The following is a 22,849-nucleotide window of genomic DNA, read 5'->3' on the forward strand; positions in this document are numbered from 1 at the left end:
AAATGCCATAAATATAAATAGGTCGTCAAAAAGAACCATGATCGCCTCAGTGTAATGGCTGAAAAAACATTTGGAGGACATATGGTGGGCCACAGAGTAGTCAGCCGGTTGTCTATTGAACTTCCAGGAAGCAGGAGCACAGGAATTTTCTGTGTTTTGGGATGACTGGAATGTAAACGTGCCCTCAGGTCGATGGAAGTGAACCAATCGCCGGACACACACACTGCAACGCATGTAGTCAACATATGAACGGTCGCTCCACGTGTTGGGAGATGGAGAATAAGTTAGTAAGCTATCAACACACACTTTGAAAGGGTGTTTGCTCCTGTTAATTCTGACACAGTGTGGCTGGGCTTCGCCTGTGTTACTTTATGTGAGTGTGGCAGCGAGCCTGTCTGTGTGTGTGAGGGGAACATGTGTCTCAGTGTCTGCAAGATGCTCAGAAGGGACAAAAGAGGACTGACTGAGAGGGAACTGCTCTTTAGGAGAAATTGTGTGGCCCAAGCTCTGTTATATTTCCAACTCCCAGCTGGAGTGAGACATGCGTTCCTGGCGTCCCGTCACTGTCACTGCCACTGACGCCATTTTTTGCAAGTTGGCTCAGGAGTTTATTGGACCAGGTGGGTGCTGCCCGTAGGGCCTTATGGCTCCAGGATGCACCAGTTGAACAAAGACAGGTCCAGCATTGGCCTCATCTCTTCCATTTTCTCCAGTTTGAGGAAATAACAGGAGTAAAATTCGTTGTCCTCCTCTGGAAGGACGCGGAAGAATAGGGTTTAGCACATCTTTCTAGCAGCGCCGCAAGCTCTGATGTCAGAGCCATTATGTGCATTATGTGCACACTGTGCCTTTGAGATTTTACCACACCGGTAAGAACTGGGGGAGGCTGGAAAATTGAAGTGTATAGCCGTTTGTGATTAGCTTCAACATCCATGTGGTCATCATGGGTAACAGTACATCATTTTGAGAGTGGACACGTACATGTCTGTGTGTTGTCTGTTAACATAGCAGTGATTATCGTGCCCTCCCCGCCACGGTTTGAAGCAATTTGTTTGTTTCTCACAAGCCATAGTAGGCAGAATCGAAAGTGTGTCTGCTGCCCGATATATGCTGGAGATGAATGGCGGGGTAAGGGACCAAAACGTGTATTCGGATCAGGGTAACGAAAGCAAGACCTGCTTAGAGGGGGACTCAGGACTCTCACCAATCCGCATTATCAGCTGGGAGGTGGGGAATAACTGAGTAGGCTATCAATACGCACTTTGAATGGGTGTTTGCTCCTGTTAATTCTGACGCATTGTAGCTGGGCTTCGCCTGCATTACCTTATGTGAGATTGAATGCCCACGCAGGTCTTAGCAGGGAGCCTGTCTGATGCAGATTTGAAAGCCACTGAGCCGCAACGGGGGGGGTCCGGCTAGAGAACCATCTCTGGGTGGATCCAAGTCAAAGAGACTGGTGGTATCCTTTTCTTTCCTGACTGTCCGCCTGGCAGGATGTAGCCGGTCTCTCAATTGGTACACTGTTCTTCAAAGTCTTCCAACTGCTTGTTGCTGAAGAAAAATAAGAAGCAGATCTCTGGTCTTGCAGCAGTAATATACAGTAACTGCAGACGTAAGAGAGGCCCGTGAAGGGAACATGGCGCGAAAGAAATCTTCACAACTGCACATGCGTGAGGCATAAACCCAATAGCAACAGTTCTTAGAGGACGAAGCCTTTACAAAGTAGAAACAATCTGCATACTTCAGATGTCAATTAAGGGCAAGTGAGAAAATATTTTTTTTACGGCTGATCACAAATTTCTGAAAGCATAGCAACACTGAACTGTCTATTACTGTTAACTGTTTAACATCTGACAATGATATTCCCATAACACTATTAATATAATAACCCATTCAAGAATTCTTGTGGTTGCAGATCTTACAATATCACTTCATCCAGGAGCGCCTAAGGCCAACTGTTGGAGACATGAAGGCTATGGTGTCAGGCTTAGTTTGTCATCATACCCAGCTGGATATCCTGCCTCTGCACACATGCCTCTATTCACATTCACAAATAATTTCCTCCCATTTCGGTTCTGTGCTCTAGAAATAAACACTGACATTCAGAGAATATTGAGATGGTAAAAGGCCAAGCATGATCAAACACACCTCGTCCTCCTCGCCCCCTCAACATCTTTCTGATGTCTTTTCTGTGCGGTTAATCATGGCTCCACTTTCTTCTTCTCTGCTCTCATTTCTTTCTTTGTAGTACTAATTCAACTGGTACTCATTCCATTGTTCCTAATAACATGGTCTCCACATCTGTATACTTTTCTTTTTTATTCAGTCTACATAATGCAACACAGCAATCATAAACTGTATTGGGCTTAGGGTTATATAATCCATTGTCTGAAACAGTAGTGTCACATAGATAAAACACAGCCAATAAATAGTGGTTACTGCAATACCATTTCTGTGTTTCTAAGTGAATACAGCATGTAGATCCTTTTCAGCAACAGTTTGCTTGATTGGCAATCATTTCTTTAAGGCATATGTCTTACAATTACATTCCAGGATATAGTGTCCTTTCTCTAACAGGTAGTCATTAGATCAGAATAAAATCAGTTTTACCACTGCAAGCCCTTCAATAGCATTCACACAATACTCTTGGCCAAGTGTCCATGCTTACACAAGGTAACGTAAACCGATTTGTTAAGGTCAAAATCCTCTGATCAATTGGCTATCCCAACCTTCCACCAACCACTCAAAGTCAATGCCTAACCCTGAGCTGCTTCGTAAGATGGGCCTTTCCTAGAAGTAACGTTGGTTCCATAATAACACTACTGTGAGTTTATATAGCTTTACATATATCACACATCTAATAAACATCTTCAGATTTTTTTGCAATGTGCAAGATCACATTTCACCCACTATGACCACTACTGTGTCTTTACTAAACATTCTGCCAAATATGAAGACAAACATTGCCATCAGTGGGTTTATTTGCTAGCCAACCACTGCAAAGGAAAAATCCAGCACATTGACAGTAACTTACAGTGAAAACACACTGGATGCAGAATCGCCGCAAAGCTAGATTCATACCAGACGTGCATTTCTCCGCAGTGATCACAAAGCTGTCATTCTCCTTTCCACTCTACAGTGTCTCTCTCTCTCTCTTCTTTATTTCTCTCTCTCTCTCTCCCTGTGAGTGTTTGGTTGTGTATGTGTCACTCTGTCTCTCTGTCCATTAGTCGGTCTCTCTCTGTGTGTGCCTGACCGCCTGCTTTGTTCTAGTTCTGCTTTGACACAGCTGAGAAGTCAAGACAGCCAAAATCATCATAAACCTGGGAGTTTTATTTTGAAATTTGTTTTATTTTGTAACCTATCTGGCTGCGATGTGGCCTTCCTATTTATAATTACCCACCGTGCTTGACATATTTGCACGTGGAAGAAATAGAGGAGACGCAAATGATCACTGTAGTGTGCAGGCCAGTGCGGCCGTTCCTTTCCTGATCGCAGCTGGTATGAACTGAAAGATTGGATAACATGGGCACCGAAATGAAAAAAAAATTCATATCATGGCGCTTTGCTCCAAATCACAGTGATTTGCTCAAAATCACAGCGCTTTGCAAGCTTTTGCGTCCAGTGTGTTTTTGGAGTTAGGAAACTGTTACATGAAACAGGTGATTTAACGTCTCTGCTTATAAACGGTTTAGCAACATAAGGCTGAAGGAACTTTACTTTCATGTTGGTTTTGAGCAATATGCATCCCCATTAACCTGGCAAACAGCGTGTTGGGGGACTACAATGTCTCATGTGGCAGGGAGTCAAAGGCAAAGGGACTCTCATCTGGAATCTGATAAACAGTAAATTCATCAAAGTCAGTGCCAATAATGTTATTTCCCAAGCTACTGTAGCTCCAGGATCCACATTTTGTCACTCTTTGTCACTCTGCCTAAGGAGAAAGTGCTATACCCGCAATGTTGTTTATTTGGTTGCCATGACTTTGCAAGTGATGACTGTTCCAGTTCCAGCTGGGGACTGTTCGCTTGAGTTCAGTGGAACAGACAGCTCTGCAGAGTCACGTAATCACGACTTCATGACATTTCATAAATTACTGAAGCAGCGGTGGCAATAATTTAATAGCAGCGGACCGCCACTGCTAAATGTACTGCGTATAGCGGAAACACTGCCTTTCAATGGAATATGGGCACATTGTTAAAAGCTACAACCATGGTACCCCGCAGTAGATTGTAGCAGCCTGAAGGTTACTGAAAAAGAAAACATGCAGTTTGAATGTTCTGAGTTTGAGTAATGCTGTGAGGAAAACTGAAGTGAATGACTACTATTCTCCACTAGCTTCTTGTTGTTCATCAGTGTGCCCCAGAGTGAGCCATTTAACCCCCATCTGCTGAAGTTGAGCTGCTCTGTGGGCTTTGGTTGAAAACTGTGGTGTTTTATGGTCAGCTCCTGGAAATCTAACTGTGCAGGTGCAGTGAGTGCCTTGCAGAAAAAAATATGTGTACACAGAATTGCTCTGCCCAAGGTTTCATGAATTTCCACTCATAAGATGCTTTTAGTTGTTTGGGTTTGTGGTGACAAGTAGATTTGTTATGTCTTTCCAACATGTGACGTTATTTGCATTGTGCCGTTTTATCTTGTCTTTTTTTATTCTATCCTTGCGTTAAAGTTTGATTGTTTGTCTACTTTATTTGCATCATGTGTTTTGACGCTGACTTTTCATTGTTGGGTTCTTTTAGGCATGATGAAGAGCTTTATAAACTTTATATGAAGTATGGTTCAAAGTAGGTTTGGGCAATTGAAGGGAAAATATGAAATAGTAGTTTTGAACATGTTACGTATATACAGTCTCTGGACCAGGTTGCTTGCAGGTACTGTAAAATGTTCAATGCTAACATGTTGATGTTTTTCAGGTATTATGTTGACCATTTTCAGCATCTTAGTTTAGTGTGTTGGCCTGCTTAAATTACCTAATTAGCACTATGCACAAAGTACTGTACAAATGAGGCTGGGAATATAGTCAGTTTTTCAAGTACTTGGTCACAAACCAAAATATTGAACAAATTAAACTTTTGACCTGATAATGGCAGGTGGATGGTTAGGGGATCACCAAAGTTACTAAAATTTATCCTAAGGTTATGTTTGTATAAAATATCAAAGTAATCCATCTGACAGGAACCATGAATGTACAGTATATACAAAGTTTTGTGGCAATCCATCTAGTAGATTTGAGAGATTTCACTGACTACAATTATGACTCACTGCTGGCACATGAAAAGTATGGAGACCACAAAACAATGTCAACAAAGTTGAATCAACACTTCTTTGCCTGAGTCTGAACAAAAACGTATTACTATGAGCTTTGCAAAGGTAGTGCCTGTTGAGGTGTCCATGACCTGTGGCTGTCAGATGTTTTATGAATTACTAATTAAACTCTCAGCTAAAGCTCAGCTGCCTGGAGCAATATTGCTGTGAGAGCAAAAACACAGAATAAATCATAAATAATGGAGAAATGGCTAAATATTGTTTTAATGCGTAGAGGGTAGCCCAGTGCTCCTATTTGTCACTTCTTGTAAAGCAATAACCATGGATTTAAATTAAGCAGGGAATTAGCTGGTTTGCATTCAGACCTTTTCTCCACCGTTATCAGCAAACCTGCAATTGACTGGCAATAAGGTGGTGCCTGCAATGACAGGCTTTTTCACAATTTATTTCACTTGTGTAAACATTTTGTTTGCGGTCATACTAAAATGGAACAACAGGTGCATGGTAAATTAATTAGTGGGATGTTTGAGTAATTCTAAGTCGTACTGCCAAGGGACTGTTCGGCGTTTATGGGATAGACCACCGGAGGAAAATAGGGACGGGTCATGTCTTTTTATTCTTTGTTTATAGTCTAGGAGGGAGGGTCACCCAACTTTTGTGTTCATAAAAACAGCAAATTTCCAAGTGGCTTGTTTGGTGCATATTTTTCCATGTAGCTCTCTCAGTTTTGGCCCCCATCGCTAGCATATGGGTCCCTCCCTGTTTAGTCAGCCCAAATTTTTTTGCTGTAGCTTTGTAGAGACCGTGCGATTTCCCAACCTGAATAAATCTCTCCCGCACATATAAACACAAAAGTGCTTTGCCACGTCCATCGTGCTGTCACTAAGACATCTGCTGAAAAAACAATTTTATTCATTAGCATAATTGCTATACCAGACGCAAGCTTTTATTTTGAAAAGTCAAAGCTCACGGACAGCACACAGCCGGGAGGGCTATTCATGTGAATACTAGTTTACAAGAAGAGTAACTTAGTATTTGAATCCGGTAATGCAGGAACTGTGCATTTAGTTTCAAAACTTATTGTGTTTCCACGACAATGTTTCTATTGAAATGGTCAACATAACAGTGGAATGTGATGTGTAAGATGAGAATGCAGATGTTAGTCATTTATGTCACGGATGTATATAAACAGGCGCTGTTAGTACATCTTTGTTGAGTACAAATGAGAACAGACAGCATCAATGAGCTGTTAGGGAGGGTCATTTTTTTTCCCCCAATCATTTTAGAGTGTCAAAGAAACATTCATTATTGGCAAAGAGAGGGTCAAGTCTTTGTTGCCAAAAACCCCCAAAACTCCTATGATTAAAAAAAAAAACAACCTTAGAGTCCCTTAGAGTAATGTAATAAGCCATGTTTCGCTCTCACAGTGAGGTACAGTGTTATTCTAATTGCAGGGAAATGTTTTAGGTTTGTTTTTGTCTCTGGCAGACAGACAGACAGACAGACAAACACACACACACACACACACACACACACACACACACACATTTTGTTTAGTCAGCAGAGACACTAGCAGAAGTGATCGATGCACATCCGCAAATCTGGGGGGCAGAGATTCTGAAGGGTGGGTTGTAGTTGTTTGGCAGTTGAGTTCAAATATCATAATCCAATAAATAATTTAATAATAATGTAATATTGAACATATTTTCACCCAATGTGTGTGTTGTTTGGCAAAGGCCTCTAAACAACTCCATACCACCCATACTTACAGCTGTGGCTATGCTATGATTAATATGAGGGCAGCATTAACATTGTTACAAATTCAACTGTCACACACTACAAATGAATGTGCACAATATTCAGTTAAATAGAAAAGTTATAATGCATGAATAGGTAAGAGTCCAGTAAAAAATGTTGGAGCAATTACATTACACAGTAAGTTACCAATACTGATTATATATTATATTTGCATATGATTTAGATATGTTTAAAGACTGCAAAAAAATCTGACACGCACAGTACAACTTTCTAACAATTTTGCATATTACATTACACCTTTTCTACAATACTTATAAAGAATGTGTACAATGTGCACGTTTTCACTGCATATTTATTATATTATTATAAATACCAGTTTGTGTGTTGTGTACCTTTTCCAGATTCTCCAAAAATGGAAGGAAATAGAAAAGGAAACAAACAGAATTGTGCAGCTAGCTTCGTAACTGCACTATAAGTTTAATTTGTTTTTTCTGTGTAAATATAAATAACAAGAGAATGTAATCTCTTTAATAAAATATGCATTTGAGGCCTGTGGCAAGAGAGGACTGTAAAATCTGAAGCAATGACAAAAGAACAGAGCGCCTTTGATGTTCAGATGAAACAAATGTCTTGTTTGGCGGAAGCGCTCTGTTTCTTTCTCTCTATCACACACACACAGACACACACACATACAGTATGAATTAGGTTCATTAACATTTTAGGTAGTGGATAAGTCCAATGTTGAATTATACATTATGAACATATCTCTGTAAATTAGAAAAAGGTGCATCTTATTATCATTAAAAAACACTGTCTATGTACAGGTGGTTTGCTAGCATTTCTATGTTTTTCATGACAGACATTTTGAAACAGGTGAAGGTACTAAAGTTGGCTCAATTTCCGGTTTTAATAATACTTTTAATGATCCTTATACAATTTGTCAATCCGCATGGCCAACAAGGTACATGTAATTGGCAGTTGAAATGGATATTAGCCTCTTTAAACACACAGCACAAATAATTCAGGGGTAGGGCAGAGTCAACCATGGTACAGCGCTCCTGTAGCAGTCTGGAGGTTAGGTGCCTTGCTAAGGGGAACCACAGCAATGCCCAGGAGGCAAAATGGCACCTTTTCCAGATGCCAGTCCACATTCCATACTTAGTCCGTGTTGATGTTATTAATTACACCTGTGCTTTTTTAGCTTGGACATGGAAATATATTTCCCATTAATAGGGTAAATTGGTGTTATATTCAAACCCTAGTCTAGGGTTCTGTTGTCTTTCAGTAGGAGTTGTACATAAAAAGACAGACAAAGACACTCATCCAGTTACAGGATGAATCTCTGCATTCACACAAAATATGGCACCTTCCCGCAGTCTAGTGTGGAGGTGTGGGTGTGTTTATTTGTGCTTAGGCTTGGGCCAGTGTAAAAATGTTCAAAACGGTTGATATCAAGCCAAACACCGGACCGGACCGGAATACCAAATTGTACCACTAGGTGTTGCACTTTTCTTATTCACTCCTGAGTAGGACTGATGAGAGTGCCCATAGTATGAGTTTAGTGACTCCAGGCTACATGGTGGCGGTAATGCACCTCCAAGTCATGAGATTTTACCTGTAGTGACAAGAAGCCTTTTTGGTTTAGTGTATACACTTTGCATTGTGCCTTTTTCAACTCACCTCTTTTCACGGTTTGAAATCCAAAATGTTTCCATATCGGCAGCACAGTTTTAGTTTTCTTTGAGGAGAACTATGTCATATATCATCTTGTCACACCAAAAAACACACAATCTTTCTATTAAGAAAAACTGAAAATGCACCATTCCCCTTTCCACTGGTGCTGAAATGTAATCCTCACATCTTGCTGCTTGGCTCAGCAGCAAAGTTCTGTAGAACCGCCAGAGACTAGCGGCTCCGTTAGTTTATTTATACACAAACATAACATTATGTTAATTACGTGTCATATTCCTTTTTACCAAGGCAATCTACTTGGAAAGTGTTAAGAGCTAAGCCACCAGTTACTGCATGTTAAATGAAGCTATAACCTTACACTAAAGCTAAAAATAGCCCCCAAACAAATGTAGTAAGCTAAACTACAGCAATATGCCAAATGTTTACTAAATCCTCACCAGTTTTATTTTAGACCACAGCAGAAAGCTCCACTGCCCTTGAGCTTCAGAATGCTCCAGGAAATGTCGCTCAAGTGGAGCTACAACATTACTTGAACTGAGCAGGATTAATGCACACAAGGCTGCTGGATACCATCAGGATGATGGTATCTCTGGATACTCAGGGCCTGTGCTGTGCAGCTGATTGAGGTTTGGACTGACATATTTAATCTGTCACTAGTCCAACCAGCTGTTTCCGCATGCTTTAAAACCACCATCCATCCTCTTCACCTGCAACTGCACACCTGTACATGGCTCTAGCACCATTGTAAAGTTTGCAGACTACGGTGATTGGTCTCATCAGCAACAACAATGAGACAGCCTACAGGGAGGAGGTCCAGCACCTATCATCGTGGTGCACTGACAACAACCTGGATCTCAATACCAAGAAGACCAAAGAGCTCATTGTGAACTTCAGGAAGTTTAAAGCTAGCACACACACACCCATTCTCATCAACGGAACTGAGGTGGAGCATGTCTCCAGCTTTAAGTGTCCACATCTCTGAGGATCTCTCTTGGACCCTAAACACCTCTACCCTAATCAAGAAGGCTCATCAGCGTCTCTTCTTTCTGAGGAGACTCAAGAAGGTCCACCTGTCTCCTCAGATCCTGGTGAACTTCTACCACTGCACCATCGAGAGCACCCGCTCCAACTGTGTCACAGTTTGGTATGGCTACTGCTCTGCCCATGACCGGAAAGTACTGTAGAGGGTGGTGAAAACTGCCGAACGCATCACCGGTTCCTCACTCCCTTCCATCAAGGCCATCCAGGCAATGCTTGCATAATGCAGCATCATCAAAGACTGTTTCCACCCCAACCACAGACTGTTCACCCCACTCCCCTCTGAGAGGCATTTCAGGTCTCTCCGCACCCAAACCAGCAAGTTCAGAGGAAGCTTCTTTCCTGTGACTGTCACCCTACTGAAATCTAACTCTGCATCCCCCCCCCCCCCCCCCCCGAACAATTTGCAAAACAAATGTACATGCTGTAATTACGCCTATACATAGCCATATTACACTGCACTTCATACTATTCATCCTGCACATACACTTATTCTAACTGCTCCTATCTCTCTGTGTCACTAAGAGCCATGCCAACACATTATTTTTGTGTCTTTCATGTGTCTGTTAGAATAGGATGTTTGAATACTTAATGCAATGTTTACTTCATTCATAGTGACTAGTGTCTTTTGCTTTTTAACTTCTACTGCTTCTTTTTGCTAATTCGTTAAGCTGTGCTTCAGTGTACAATCTAGACTAGCAATTTTTTTTTTTAGGTGTCCTCATCATCGTTTGTGTTTGTGTCTCTGTCTTGATGTCCATGTCCCTACAAAAACACATTCATTGATGTCACTTCCTCTCTATCTCTTTCATTCTTTCTTTTCCTTTGCATGGGTGGTCTGTTCCACATATCCACCAAAATCACAGAATGGAAATGATCCCAACATCTACTTCATGAAACACATTACATTGTAAAATTAGTCATTGACAGCCATAAAATGAATACCAAGTGAAAAAAATAGGTCATGTACTGTACGTATACTATATCTAGGGTTGTGTTAGTTTGGTGACTGTTAATGGTTTTTTTGCAGCCTTTAATTAAAGATTAAGGGCTGCCATAATAATAAAATTTGGCAAGCAGTTGTGTAATCTCTCGCTGCAGAGTGACTCAATATAAAAATAAATAATCGTGCAAGAGTTTTATTTCCTTTTATAACCATTCCATTTACATTCTTGTATTTCCCAATGATGTCAAACGATTACTCATTCAAAGTATTTATGGTGAATAATAAATAATATGCCATACTTACAGTATATGCCTGGTTAATGTTCCACAACATCGAGAATAATATAATGTGTGATCGTGTTCTACTAATATACAGTGGGAAAGTTTGGGCACCCCAGGTAAAATCTTTTATTGATGTGCATAAAGAAGCCAAGAAATGGAAAAATGGAAAAATCTCCACAAGGCATCAAATGACAGATTAGACGTTTGTATAATATGTCACAAAAAGTTAGATTTTATTTCCATCATTTACATTTTCAGAAAGCAAAAAAAATGGCGTCTGCAAAAGTTTGGGCACCCTGCAGAGTTTATAGCATGCACCGCCCCTTTGGAAAGATGAGACGTGACAGTGTCATGGATTGTTCTCAATCATCGTCTGGAAAGACCAGGTGATGTCAATCTTTGAAAAGGTTTTAAATGCCCAGACTCATCTGACCTTGCCCCAACAATCAGCACCATGAGTTCTTCTAAGCAGCTGTCTAGAAAACTGAAACTGAAAATAGTTGATGCTCACAAAGCAGAAGAAAGCTATAAGAAGATAGCAAAGTGTTCTTTGTTGCTCTAAGTTTCTGTTATGGATTAATCCGACTGGATGGCTAGGCTAACAACATCCAAAGTTAGCCAACGCTAGCTCAAATGTTAACGTTAGAGATATAGGTATGGTGCTCATGAGCAACGCGCCGTACCCCCTCCCTAACCACTAAGGGTGGTGGTCCAGCACTGGCAGCCCACTCACTCTGACATCCCTCCATTTGTGCATGAATAGATCCTGAGCGTGTGTGAATTATGTAGTGAATTCTAACAAAAATAGACACACACAATCCATTCACGGGTTACAGCATTCTCGATTAAATCTGGACCAGTGCCAAAGAGGTTTGTTCCCATTATTCACTTACACACAAATGTATCAAGGCTGAAAAATACCTTAACTTAAGCACTGCAAATATAAGTGTGCCTTGAGCCTTAATTTTAACAAGTTTATTATAAAATTTTCTTTCTTAAACTGATCATTTATATGAAATGGTTAGAAAAGCAAAATAGAACTCTTGCACAATTATTAATTTTTATTTTGAGACAGCTAGGAGATTACACGCCTGCCAAATTGTATTATTATGGAAGTCCTCTGGGTTGTTAAAATGGTGCGCAAAGATCTGCCTGTCTCGGGAGATGTGACATAAACCTGACGCCTTAGTTGTGTGTCTAACTACATTATGGAAAGATGGTGAAGTATCGTTCTGTGGTCTCGCAAGGTGTCTTGCTGGAAGACAGCTTTCAAAGACGTTACCTTTGGATTAGCTAAAGTGTCTGTGTTGCTATGACCTCAGTACTTACACACAAAAGCATGGCAGGATAACGGCAACTTCTCCATAACATGTTAACCAATACTACAACATGGCAATAACATCTTGTACAATTCAAAGTTGATGACCAATATTCAAATATTCCCTCTTAATTTTGTCTACGGTAACATATCCAGAGCTAAAAACCAGTATATCTTACTGAATGCCACATTTAAATGACTTCACCTGAATTACACAAGAGCCCAGCACACTGATAATGATGATGGATAATGACTACATTTTTCTCAGCCAGTTTAGAGCTGTGGAGCGGTCCATGCTGAGGAGATGAGCCGTAATTTGGGTAATTTTGCTCCTTCAACTTTTTCTTTAATGACAATAATTATCATAGGAAAACATCTGTAGGATGGGTTGTTTTCCCTTTCCTTCTTCTCCTTCTCTGTCTGATCATTTGTCTTGCTAAATCACTGATGTGTTTCCCATTCTTCCTCCTCCTCATTTTCTTTTCTTCCTCTCTTTGTGCCCCTAGCTCAATTTCTCTCAGTACAAACAAAGTTTATAAATAGTATATAGTATATAGTAATAGTATTTTGTTCTTAACTCCCCTCTCCCTTTCACTGGATTATCAAAAACAGTTAATAGGAAGACGTACACACTATATATTATACATATACGAAATACCCTATAACTTATACAGCATTCAGCAGCTAAAATACTTATACAGGAAAGCATTGTCACTTTACTCCCAATACTTCCAGTAAATCACTTCTTTGGCTTCCCATTCAACAGAGAATCCACTTTCAAAGCCTTGTGTTGGTTTTAAGGCACAACATGGCTCAGCTACCTAGTATATTTCTGACCTGCTCATTGACTACACCCCCAGCAGACCTCTCACGTCTTCAGACAGTGGCTTTTTTGTTGCACTTAGAATAAGATCAGGAGCTGGTAAAGGTGCTTATTGTATACCTTCTACATTTAAATCTAAGCTCAAAACCTTCCTGTTTTTTCAGGCCTATGTGTTTGGTTTTTAGGTGTATGTATAAATATTAGGGCTGGGGCGGCATGCTTTTGTCTCGATTCGATTCTTTCACAATACATGAGTGCCGATTCAATTTGTATTGTTATTTTCATTTATTTCAATTCTAGAAGTATTGGGATTTGACAGTAATGAGTATTGTAATATTCTTTTCCTTCTTTAACAAAAAAGTAGAATAATACACTTCCAGAGACAATATATTATAAGACATTTTTAAGAAGAATGCACATCCCATGCCAGTCAATCTGACATTTATTTCATGTTTAAATAGAAACACAACACGGATTTTCTGCATTTTCTTCTTTCGTTCTGTTTGGCTGGAAATGAACATGATGTAGTGTAAATGATGATATATATATATGATATGTAAATAAATACATATATGTATATATAAATATATATATACGTATATATACATATAATATATATATATATATATATATATATATACGTATATATACATATATATATATATAGATATATATATATATATATATATATCATATGTAAATATTAAGGTGAATTCCTAATAAGTCCTTGTTAAAAAGGAAAAGAATATATATAAAAAATCGTCTAAAACAGTCACAATACATGCAATTTTTTATTTTTTTCACTCACCTCAAATAAATACACGCTTTTTTTTTGTCATACCACTGCATTGCATGTGATTGATGTTGCATATGAAGAAATGTGCTCTACAAATAAAGCTGCCTTGCCTCTTAGCACAGTATAGTCTTCCTCAATCACATTTGGAGTTGGGGGTATTTAGGCAGTAAGGTATCTTAGGCCTGAAGCTCTTACTCACCCCAGTGGTTTCTCCAGTCGACTGGCTGGTGATCCCACAATCTCCCCAAGAGTACAGAACGTCTGACCCAAAAAGTCCTGAAGGGAAAGAAGGAATATAGTCAGACCCAGACTAAAAACTATACTACCATTGGAACTGATAAATTAAAGAATTTGTTTCTGCCAAAGAAGCTTGCTTTCTTCAATTTATAGTTCAGAGTTTTCAATGTATCCTCTGCATCCACATGTTTAACCAAAAGAAATTATGTTTTATGCAATTGTTTGGTTATCGTTAACTATATGACAAGTCGCTGTGGTGACAGAAATCACAGGCTAGCACCATCTATACATCCATTAGCAAGGCCGATAAACTAGCTAGCAAGTTGCTGTGTGCTGCTTGCTTGTTGCATTGCTAAGGTTGGACTATCATTTTTTTTGTTTCAGAGCTGGAATTGTCATAAATAACTTTTGGAGTACTAAAGGAGAGGACACAATAAGTTAGGCTGGTAGTTTGCTTTATTTTCCCGACAAGGCAAAGGGGTTAGATGGCCAAGGTTGAAGAGCCACGGTTTGCTACTGAAAAGACAAATATGCATGTTGTAGTGCCTCTGCTCACTACTAGATGATGGAGGGATTCACAACACCATGAACGATGACAACAAACACCACATTATTTAAATTTAAATTTTAAAATGACTAAAGTTGAGTCAGAGTGACATAGTTTTAATCATGTCTTCAACTGGACACAGTCTCTCTGTATCACCCCGCACTGGTCTGGTACATAAGACTCCCAGAGACAGATTCCAAATCATACTGTTTGGTTTTAACACACTCTTTTTTAAATTAATCTCAGCAAGGATTTGGGGAAATCTTTGGCCTTAACAGACAGGCGTAAACTAAATAATTCATCCTCATACTGTAGGGTGTTTTATTTCAGTGAGTCTGAGTACGCCCACTGATTCCACTGAGGGTTAAAGGGAAGAGCCTGGGAATTCTCACCATCTTTAAAAACATGGTACAAAAGCTAACAACTGAGTATTTATTTTCATATTGTGGCTGTTGTGGAGCCCTTCGAGACTGCGACAATGATTAAGAGCTGCACAAATGGGTCGGCTTGGCTCTCAGTTTTTGTTTTCTCTTCCTCCTGAGTAAAGGATCGTTAATGTGAGACAGCAGCCATGCAGTGTCAAAAGTGAGAGAGATGCTGGGACCTACGTTGAGTTCTGCAGGCTTCCAGAAAGGTTGGGCAGCAGCAGCAACAACATTAATGAAAACAACGACAACAGCAATAACTACATCATCACAACACTATACCAAATACCTAGCACTCCTAGCATTGCTCAAAATGTCCAAGTACGAGTGCAAAGACAACATGCTGTGCCAGTACTAAAACACAAAGCACACAGGTAGAATTGAAGCTAGTGATGAAACCAAGCAAACCCAGTCATCCAAATACATCAAATAATCATCCAAACTGATTATTTTAAAGTTTTGTCAATGCTTTCTGTCACCATAGTTTCCAGCCTTATCTTGTTCTAGTTAAACAAAAATGATCATGTAATGTAATATATTGCTTAAAATGGAAACTAACAAAGCATTGCACAATCCAAGCTTTTCTACATGACAGTGTAGCAATGCCTGCTGAATACTACTAAAACAAATACAAACACTAAATAAGACTTAATAATAGATCAATATAAATATAATTAAAATATTCAAAGCACAATTACAGCATGCATAAACTTGTTTAAGTCTAAAAACTAAATAAAATAGAAATAAACATTTGTATTTGGGTACGTCTACTATACGATCAGGCAATAAAAAGGGTTTGCTCTATTCCATCAAGACGATACCATGCAGCAGTCAACAGAAAAACGTCAATGTTGACACCAATGGACCACTAATAAAAAGACTTTGGCCAGTCTCAAACCACTTTGAACACCATATTCTATTAAGCAGTATTCAAGCCAATAATTCAGATTTTACTCAAAACTGGCCTCCATTTATCAGTGGGTTAAGGTCACAATATGTGCACTCACATGTTTGGACAGGTCTGGGCTTTTGGAGTCGACATCATACCTGAAGGGAAACAAAATAAAAGCAGCAAAGCTATTTTACTTCAAAAACTGTAGAGGAGACTCTTATCTAAATAGAGACATTTTGATTAACATGCTCATAAAGGCACGCTTTTAAACAAACGCTGGTGATCTGTCATCACAGGGATCACAAAACAAATACTTTCACCACGCTTATCTCATTTTGTTGTAGGTTTAAGGACTGTCTGAAACATCTAGGGAAGGCAAATGGTATGATGGCAATTGAGGAGGATAACAGGACAAAAAAAACACTGTATGTACAGAAGTGGGTGCACTCATGAGAGATAAAAAACAGTCATCACAATTCACATCACACACTACGAGCCAAGATAAAAATGAGGAAAGGATCTTAGTATCGTTTCAGATGTTGCTAAATGTGGGCAGAATAATTGGGTAAGGGTTCAACAAGACCTTTTTTTCCTCTTCCATAATAATGAATGGTGGACGTGGTCTGATTTGCATGTGAATATAACACTTTGAAAGTGAAGGAAGTGGACCATATGTGATGTACGAAGATTAAACACACAATGAAACAATAGATCTTTTTTGCTGGAGATTATTCAGGCTGCACACGCTACATGTTTATGAGTTTTTCTTACTATTAATTTAAATAAAAGATCAAGTGCTATACTACAAAGTTGCCAAATTGCATCTATTTTTATATTCTGTGGTGGCTTAGCTGTAGGGGATATAAAGGCAAGTTGTGCTAATGGTCCCTGTATTCAGAAGCTCTGAGGGAATGGTTGTTAATGTGATTTCAAATTAAGATTATTTGTATCCATGAAAAAGCTTAACCCAAGCAAGTGTTGAGACAGCCTTCTTTGTGTGTCCCGCCTGTAAAGAGCTGGCAGGTAACCCTTCATGCTGGCCAACAACACGCTACATACAGTTTGCTAAAATGATGACCACTCTTTTGTCAGAAACATATGTATTTGTACTAAGAAATCATTAATGAAAATCACATGTCACAAAACGAATCATTAGGTCAAATAATTGTTTTGCTAAACCGCTCAGTTCTCACACAGCACATTTGCAGGTTACAGCAATAAGGTTGGCAGATTTTTCATTCAAAATTCTTTACAATTCTTAAAAGATTGGTCTTTGATTTCACACAGAAGTGAAAAGCAGGCTCCACATTTATGGATTTTGTTGGTTAAAATGATGACTGCCTGTACAATTTTTTTATCAGTTGTGGGTAGCTAGCGTTAGCTTCTGCTAATGCTAAACCACCATGAGTTGGCTTAAAACTCAAAACTATGTGTCCCAGGCAAAACGTCACATCTTTATTTGGAGAAATTCAAAGCTTATCAGGCCTGCTGTGCCTAATTACTAGGGATTCTAATTTAGATTTTGTTTTTCTGACCTACCCTTGTTAACAAATCATTAACCGTTAACAGGGGTTGAGTGGGGGGTGGCTTCAGGGGCTCCAGCCCTAAATGTTTTGTTTTATAACAACAACTACTACTACTACTACTACTACTACTACTACTTCTACTATAATTACTACTATGCTGTTCCCTAATAGAATTATATAATTGAGTAAATGTTCTTATGTTGCTCTAATATTCAATTCAAAGTGTTGAGGACCACATTTACTTGGCATTATTGGGGATTTGGAGTTACTAATTTAGCAGCCCAAATTAGTACGGCATTTTAATTCAAATGAAGCAGATTTGTCAGTTTACGCCAAAATTCCTAGTTTATCTATATATCTTACTTATGTAACTTAGGAAAAGAAACATCAGACAAGTTTTTTTTTTTTTTTTTTTTAAGAAGACAGGAGTGAAAATAAGTCATCCTCATAAATTATTTTTTTTTGGTTTCAAAATGATGAAGACATGGATACCAAATTGGATGTAAACTCCACAGAATGGTTGTTTTCCATAGCAACTATCATGTTTTTCCCAAATTATGTACAGAGTTTAAGCATTCTTTTATTAATTGGCTTGAAAAATAGTGCACATAGATGCTGTAAATGAGAAAGGAGCATGCCCCCGGAACCGCCTAGATTTGGGCGGATTCCTGAATACTTATAACGCCTGGCCCGGCACCTGACCGTTAACAGGCAAGCAGGCAACTGAGTTCCAGTTTGCTTTTAGCATCCTTGGACAGCTGGGAACTTGTACCAGTCACACAGCCACAATGTTATGTGCATTGTCATGGACACGTGCATTCACTTTGGCAGTAAAAATGAAACGGCTTGCATGTATCATATGTCTGAGCCTGTTTCCACCGCGTCGATTACAGTAGTTTACCTGCAAGGTTGTTGTGCCTGACTAAAGTACACACTCACAAACGCAACTTGCTACTAGCAAGCTAACTATCCGTTAAGAAATAGATTGTAGACAGCTTTTTTAAATCACTCTTTAGAACAATTTTTAATTACATTGTTTTGAACTGTTTAACTGATAATATAATTGGTCGGAAATATTGTTATCAGTTAATGGTTAAATAGTAATTATTAATACACCTACTAGTTACGGTTGCTAATCTGATCGTTATTTTGGGGGCGATGTTTTCCAAACAGTACATTTTTTAAGACTGTGATAAAGGGCTCTAAATTAGCACAGAGCTGAGGGAGAGAAATGGCATTGTTGATATACAACTTCAAAGGAAATCACTCACAAGTCAAAGCGAAGGTTCTGCTTCTCCTCAAAAAAGTAGTCCAAGATGTACTTTCGAACAAAGTCTGGGTTTAGGGTGTTATCTATCACCTCCGTTCTGCCAAACTGTGGAAGGAGAAAGGCAAATGGAAGTGAGGTGAGAAAATGATGAAAGGAGAAGCAAGACAACGAAACACTTTTAATAAACAAATACTCTAAATTCTCTTTTCTTTTCTTTCTCAGACTCTCCTTTATATGCATACATTGACAGAGGCCTGATTAATGGAAGTGCTTTCACATGCTGCCGCTGTGCAGAGGAAGCCAGGGGTGTGTTTCCTGGTTCCTTGATCCTCACTCCTCTCCCACATTAATTATAGCAAGATAGCTCACTCATTAACCCCACAGAGAAGAAGAGATAAAGGAAGAGGTAAGGAAATGTGTAAAGAGAGACAGAGACGGTAAGAAAAACGGCTAAATATGTGTAAAGAAAAGGGGGCAGGTTTGTAAAAAAAAGGAGGGGGGAGTAGTGGGAGTGGGAAAGGAGTGGGAAGAGAGAGGGGGAGAAAGCTAGTGATTAAGCCCTCCTAATTAGTTGGATTCTCACTCGCAAAAGACTGAAGGCAGGGAAATAGGCCAGAGCAAAGGTTGGCAAAGACCCAGCAATGCCACATGCATATACCATACAAAGTTATTAGAAGGCCATTGTCCAAAAAGTTGTTCTTTGGCTGCTAATACATCTCCTGCCCCTGTGGTTTTGTGCATGTACTCTGTCCTCTTGGAGTTCCCATCAAGTGTACTCCACACAGACAACAACACATAGCCCTGAATTTATAAGGTATTCAGTGTGTCAAACATTGAGGAATATGAACCATCTGTGCTCAACATTAACCAAAATGATGAGGTCTTTTGACACAGGGCCACCAAACTGAGTTTATATTTCATTTTGGTGACCTTTCTAAACAAATTGGCAGTTATTGACATCACGTACAACCAATTGACACACAAAGAAATTGGGACATTTTTGGGCAGTTGCCCTTTTTTGCCAGGTTTGCAATTCATCTTTCATTGCTCACAAAAACATAATTTCCAGATTAAATATAACTCCACACTGCATGTGTTGAGTGAACTTATTTAACATTCAGTTTAATTTTTATTTCACAAACTTTTGATTCCAGTGACTCTTACTGATCACTGTTAGATTTTCTTAATTTATGATCTTAAGTAAAATATTCTCAAACTGGAGCAGTGATTCAGGAACCAAATGGAATCAGAGTATTGCTGTTTTTATGTGTCTTGCCTGCAGTGTACAATATCAATGTAAAATCCGGCATCATAAAACTGCACTACTACAACCGTGTTTGAGCCAAACCTGCCCTGTTTTATTGGAAGACTGGCAAACTCTACAATTTCAATCAATGACAAGGAAGCCACTTGTAAGTAGGAATCAATCTTGTTTTTCCATAATGTGGACAGCAGGTACTGTAGGTGGATGTGTGAGTTAACTTTGTCTTTTCAATCAATACAGTAAAAACACCAAATGCAATAAAATGTGGGTAATTAGGAAAATACAACTGCTATAAAACCAGACACCTCTATATTGTTACAAAATGTAATCTCTTTGATCTCTGTTTTTTTAGTGTTATATTTTCACTCAGTGACTGAACATCTAAATTTAACCAGCGAGGGAGATAATGATACTGATATTGTGAGACACCCATTCTTTCCAAGACAGCCCCAGGTGTTGATGAGGCTGTGAGCCCATGTTAGTAAAGAGGCGGGTGATAGTGAAGATGAGCTCCGTAATGTGATTTCCCTGCTGAGTAGAAGAGACAATACCGTGCTGCGGAGTTCATTAGATACTGCTGGGCTGCTGGAACTGGCTAATGAGAATATCTGGTTTGAAGTCTCTGACCCACACCCTCGCCTCGACATGTACCATACAAGCACACAGCTGCAGAGCAGCTCACACATGTAGAGTCTACGTACTGACCTGCAGTGTCTGATATTGAAATGTGAACCTGTCCCTAAAACAGACAGGAAAAATCAGACACACGCACACACACACACACACACACACACACACACACACACACACACACACACACACACACACACACACAACACACACACACACACTCTGAGTGACGGGTTTAAAATGAAGGCAACAGGATAGCCTAATCCTTCATTATTTTTGTGGGGTTTTTGTTCCAAACCTAACAAAGATTTAATTATCTTCTTTCCTGTAGCACACATACAGTAAATCACCCCTGGGGATCTGTGCCATGTGAATGTCCTGAAGTTCTTTCGCCAATATGGATTTTTATTCTCCTCGTACCATGTTCGGCAGATGGAACCATGGTGCTGATATAATGAGCTTGGTGGAGGCTTGTGTTTTCACAGAGAGAGGTAAATGACGATGGTGTGAATTAGTGTGGACTGTGTGTAATATAGACTGAGCTTTGTTTCTGTTTTGGCCTTCAGTGAAAAACACTGGGGTGTGTTTAAGATTCCCCAAGACAGAGTGAAAGAAGCACACAGGATTTTGAAAAGCCTCCCAAGAATGATAGAGCGTTAAGGATACTTCATTTGTTAAGAGAGGAAAGCCAAAAGACCAGCTGAAAATCACATCTTTCTCCCCATGAAACGTGGCATTAAAAATACATCCCAAAGTTTGTTATAGCTTTAAAGCTATAGTGTTCATATTATATAAGTATAAATATAATATAAAATATATTTATATTAAAGTAGTTTCTGCCGCCCTCATGAGGAATTCTAAGTAATGACAACAAAACTGTCGGCATGTCCACATGATACAAGCCTTCCGTGACTGCACTATGCAGGCGCTGTAGTACACAAAAAGACTTTGTCCTAGTGTTATTTCATCTCAGCCCACTTAAAAATGATAATAATTAAAAAAAAACTTGTCTGTTAGTGACAGAGGGCAAACAATTACAGGTTCAAAGAAACAATAATTAATAAATACATTATTACACTATACACATGATCACCTTCTTGTTGGCATAGGATGTTTACACAGGTCATTCCCTAACAATAATAATAATAATAATAATAATAATAATAATAATAATTCACACTGCTACAGATGTAGCTCTTTTTAGATCCAAACTCAAAACGTATTAATTTAGAATAGCTTTTAGTACATTGTAATGGTTTTGACAATTCCCTGTCCTCCTCCTGTTTCTATGTGACCTTTTCTGATTTTACTGTTTTTACTCTTTTCATTGGATGTTATGTTGTTTTATTCTTGGTTCTTGATGTAAAACATTGTGGATACTTGCTGGTTGCTGTAAAGTGCTAGATTAAATGTTGATTGAATGATTGATTGATAATTTTGTGTGTAAAATTCCCTTACGTAATAGATGTGATGAGTGAGGGTGTAGAGGCAACGTTGCACATGAACAGGATTCCCCTACTGTGCTTTCTGTGCTATATCCAGAGCTTAACAAGATGTTTCAGGCTAACAAAAAGTGACATTGACAGCATGGCTATGGCTATGCACTGACACTCCCCCACAGACACACATACAACAGAGAGCCTCTTATAGGAGCTATCCCAGCTACACGCAGTTACTCACACAGTTACTCTCTCAAAGGGCCATACAGGGGTACTGAAGTGCACCTGCATCAATCCAGCAAGGTGAGAAGATAAACCCCTGGAGGTCAGCAAAATAAAAGATTTTCACAGGGGTGTTAATTTAATTTTTAACCATGCTAATAATTATTTGGCTTAACTGACTAACAATATTACAGGGCTTTGTTAGATTCCACATTTCTTTGGCATTTTGCCTTTATTTGACTGCCGCTATTGTATAAGGACAATTATGTTTACATAACTTGTTTGAGGACAGATCTCTTTGCTGTTTTTAGTACTCCACTGAGGTTGTGTTGGTCAATTATACTTAGCAAAAGAACAGCCTTACCTGGCACCTGGTAAACATCTCTTACTGTACACTCTAAATACTTAAGTCCATACCAGAGTCATCACTATGATTTCCTGATATATAAATAAACAACAACAAATATATTGTATTGTACA

At 39.1% G+C, this 22,849-nt stretch overlaps 1 protein-coding gene across 2 annotated transcripts in view; it reads right to left on the reverse strand.

Moving 5' to 3' along the window:
• cpne5b (copine Vb) overlaps nucleotides 1-22,849 on the reverse strand; it is a 121,514-nt gene that overhangs the window by 63,155 nt on the left and 35,510 nt on the right. Inside the window, exons 4-7 of one of the 2 annotated variants that reach the window (XM_032513729.1) lie at nucleotides 18,816-18,919; nucleotides 16,134-16,173; nucleotides 15,310-15,324; nucleotides 14,117-14,193 (exon numbers count right to left, since the gene is read on the reverse strand). In XM_032513729.1, the coding sequence (XP_032369620.1) occupies nucleotides 14,117-14,193; nucleotides 15,310-15,324; nucleotides 16,134-16,173; nucleotides 18,816-18,919 (236 nt within the window). The remainder of the gene's footprint in view (nucleotides 1-14,116; nucleotides 14,194-15,309; nucleotides 15,325-16,133; nucleotides 16,174-18,815; nucleotides 18,920-22,849) is intronic. The other variant, XM_032513730.1, reaches the window with a different exon arrangement.

Source organism: Etheostoma spectabile, chromosome 4 (assembly GCF_008692095.1).
Source record: "Etheostoma spectabile isolate EspeVRDwgs_2016 chromosome 4, UIUC_Espe_1.0, whole genome shotgun sequence".
NCBI lineage: Eukaryota > Metazoa > Chordata > Actinopteri > Perciformes > Percidae > Etheostoma > Etheostoma spectabile.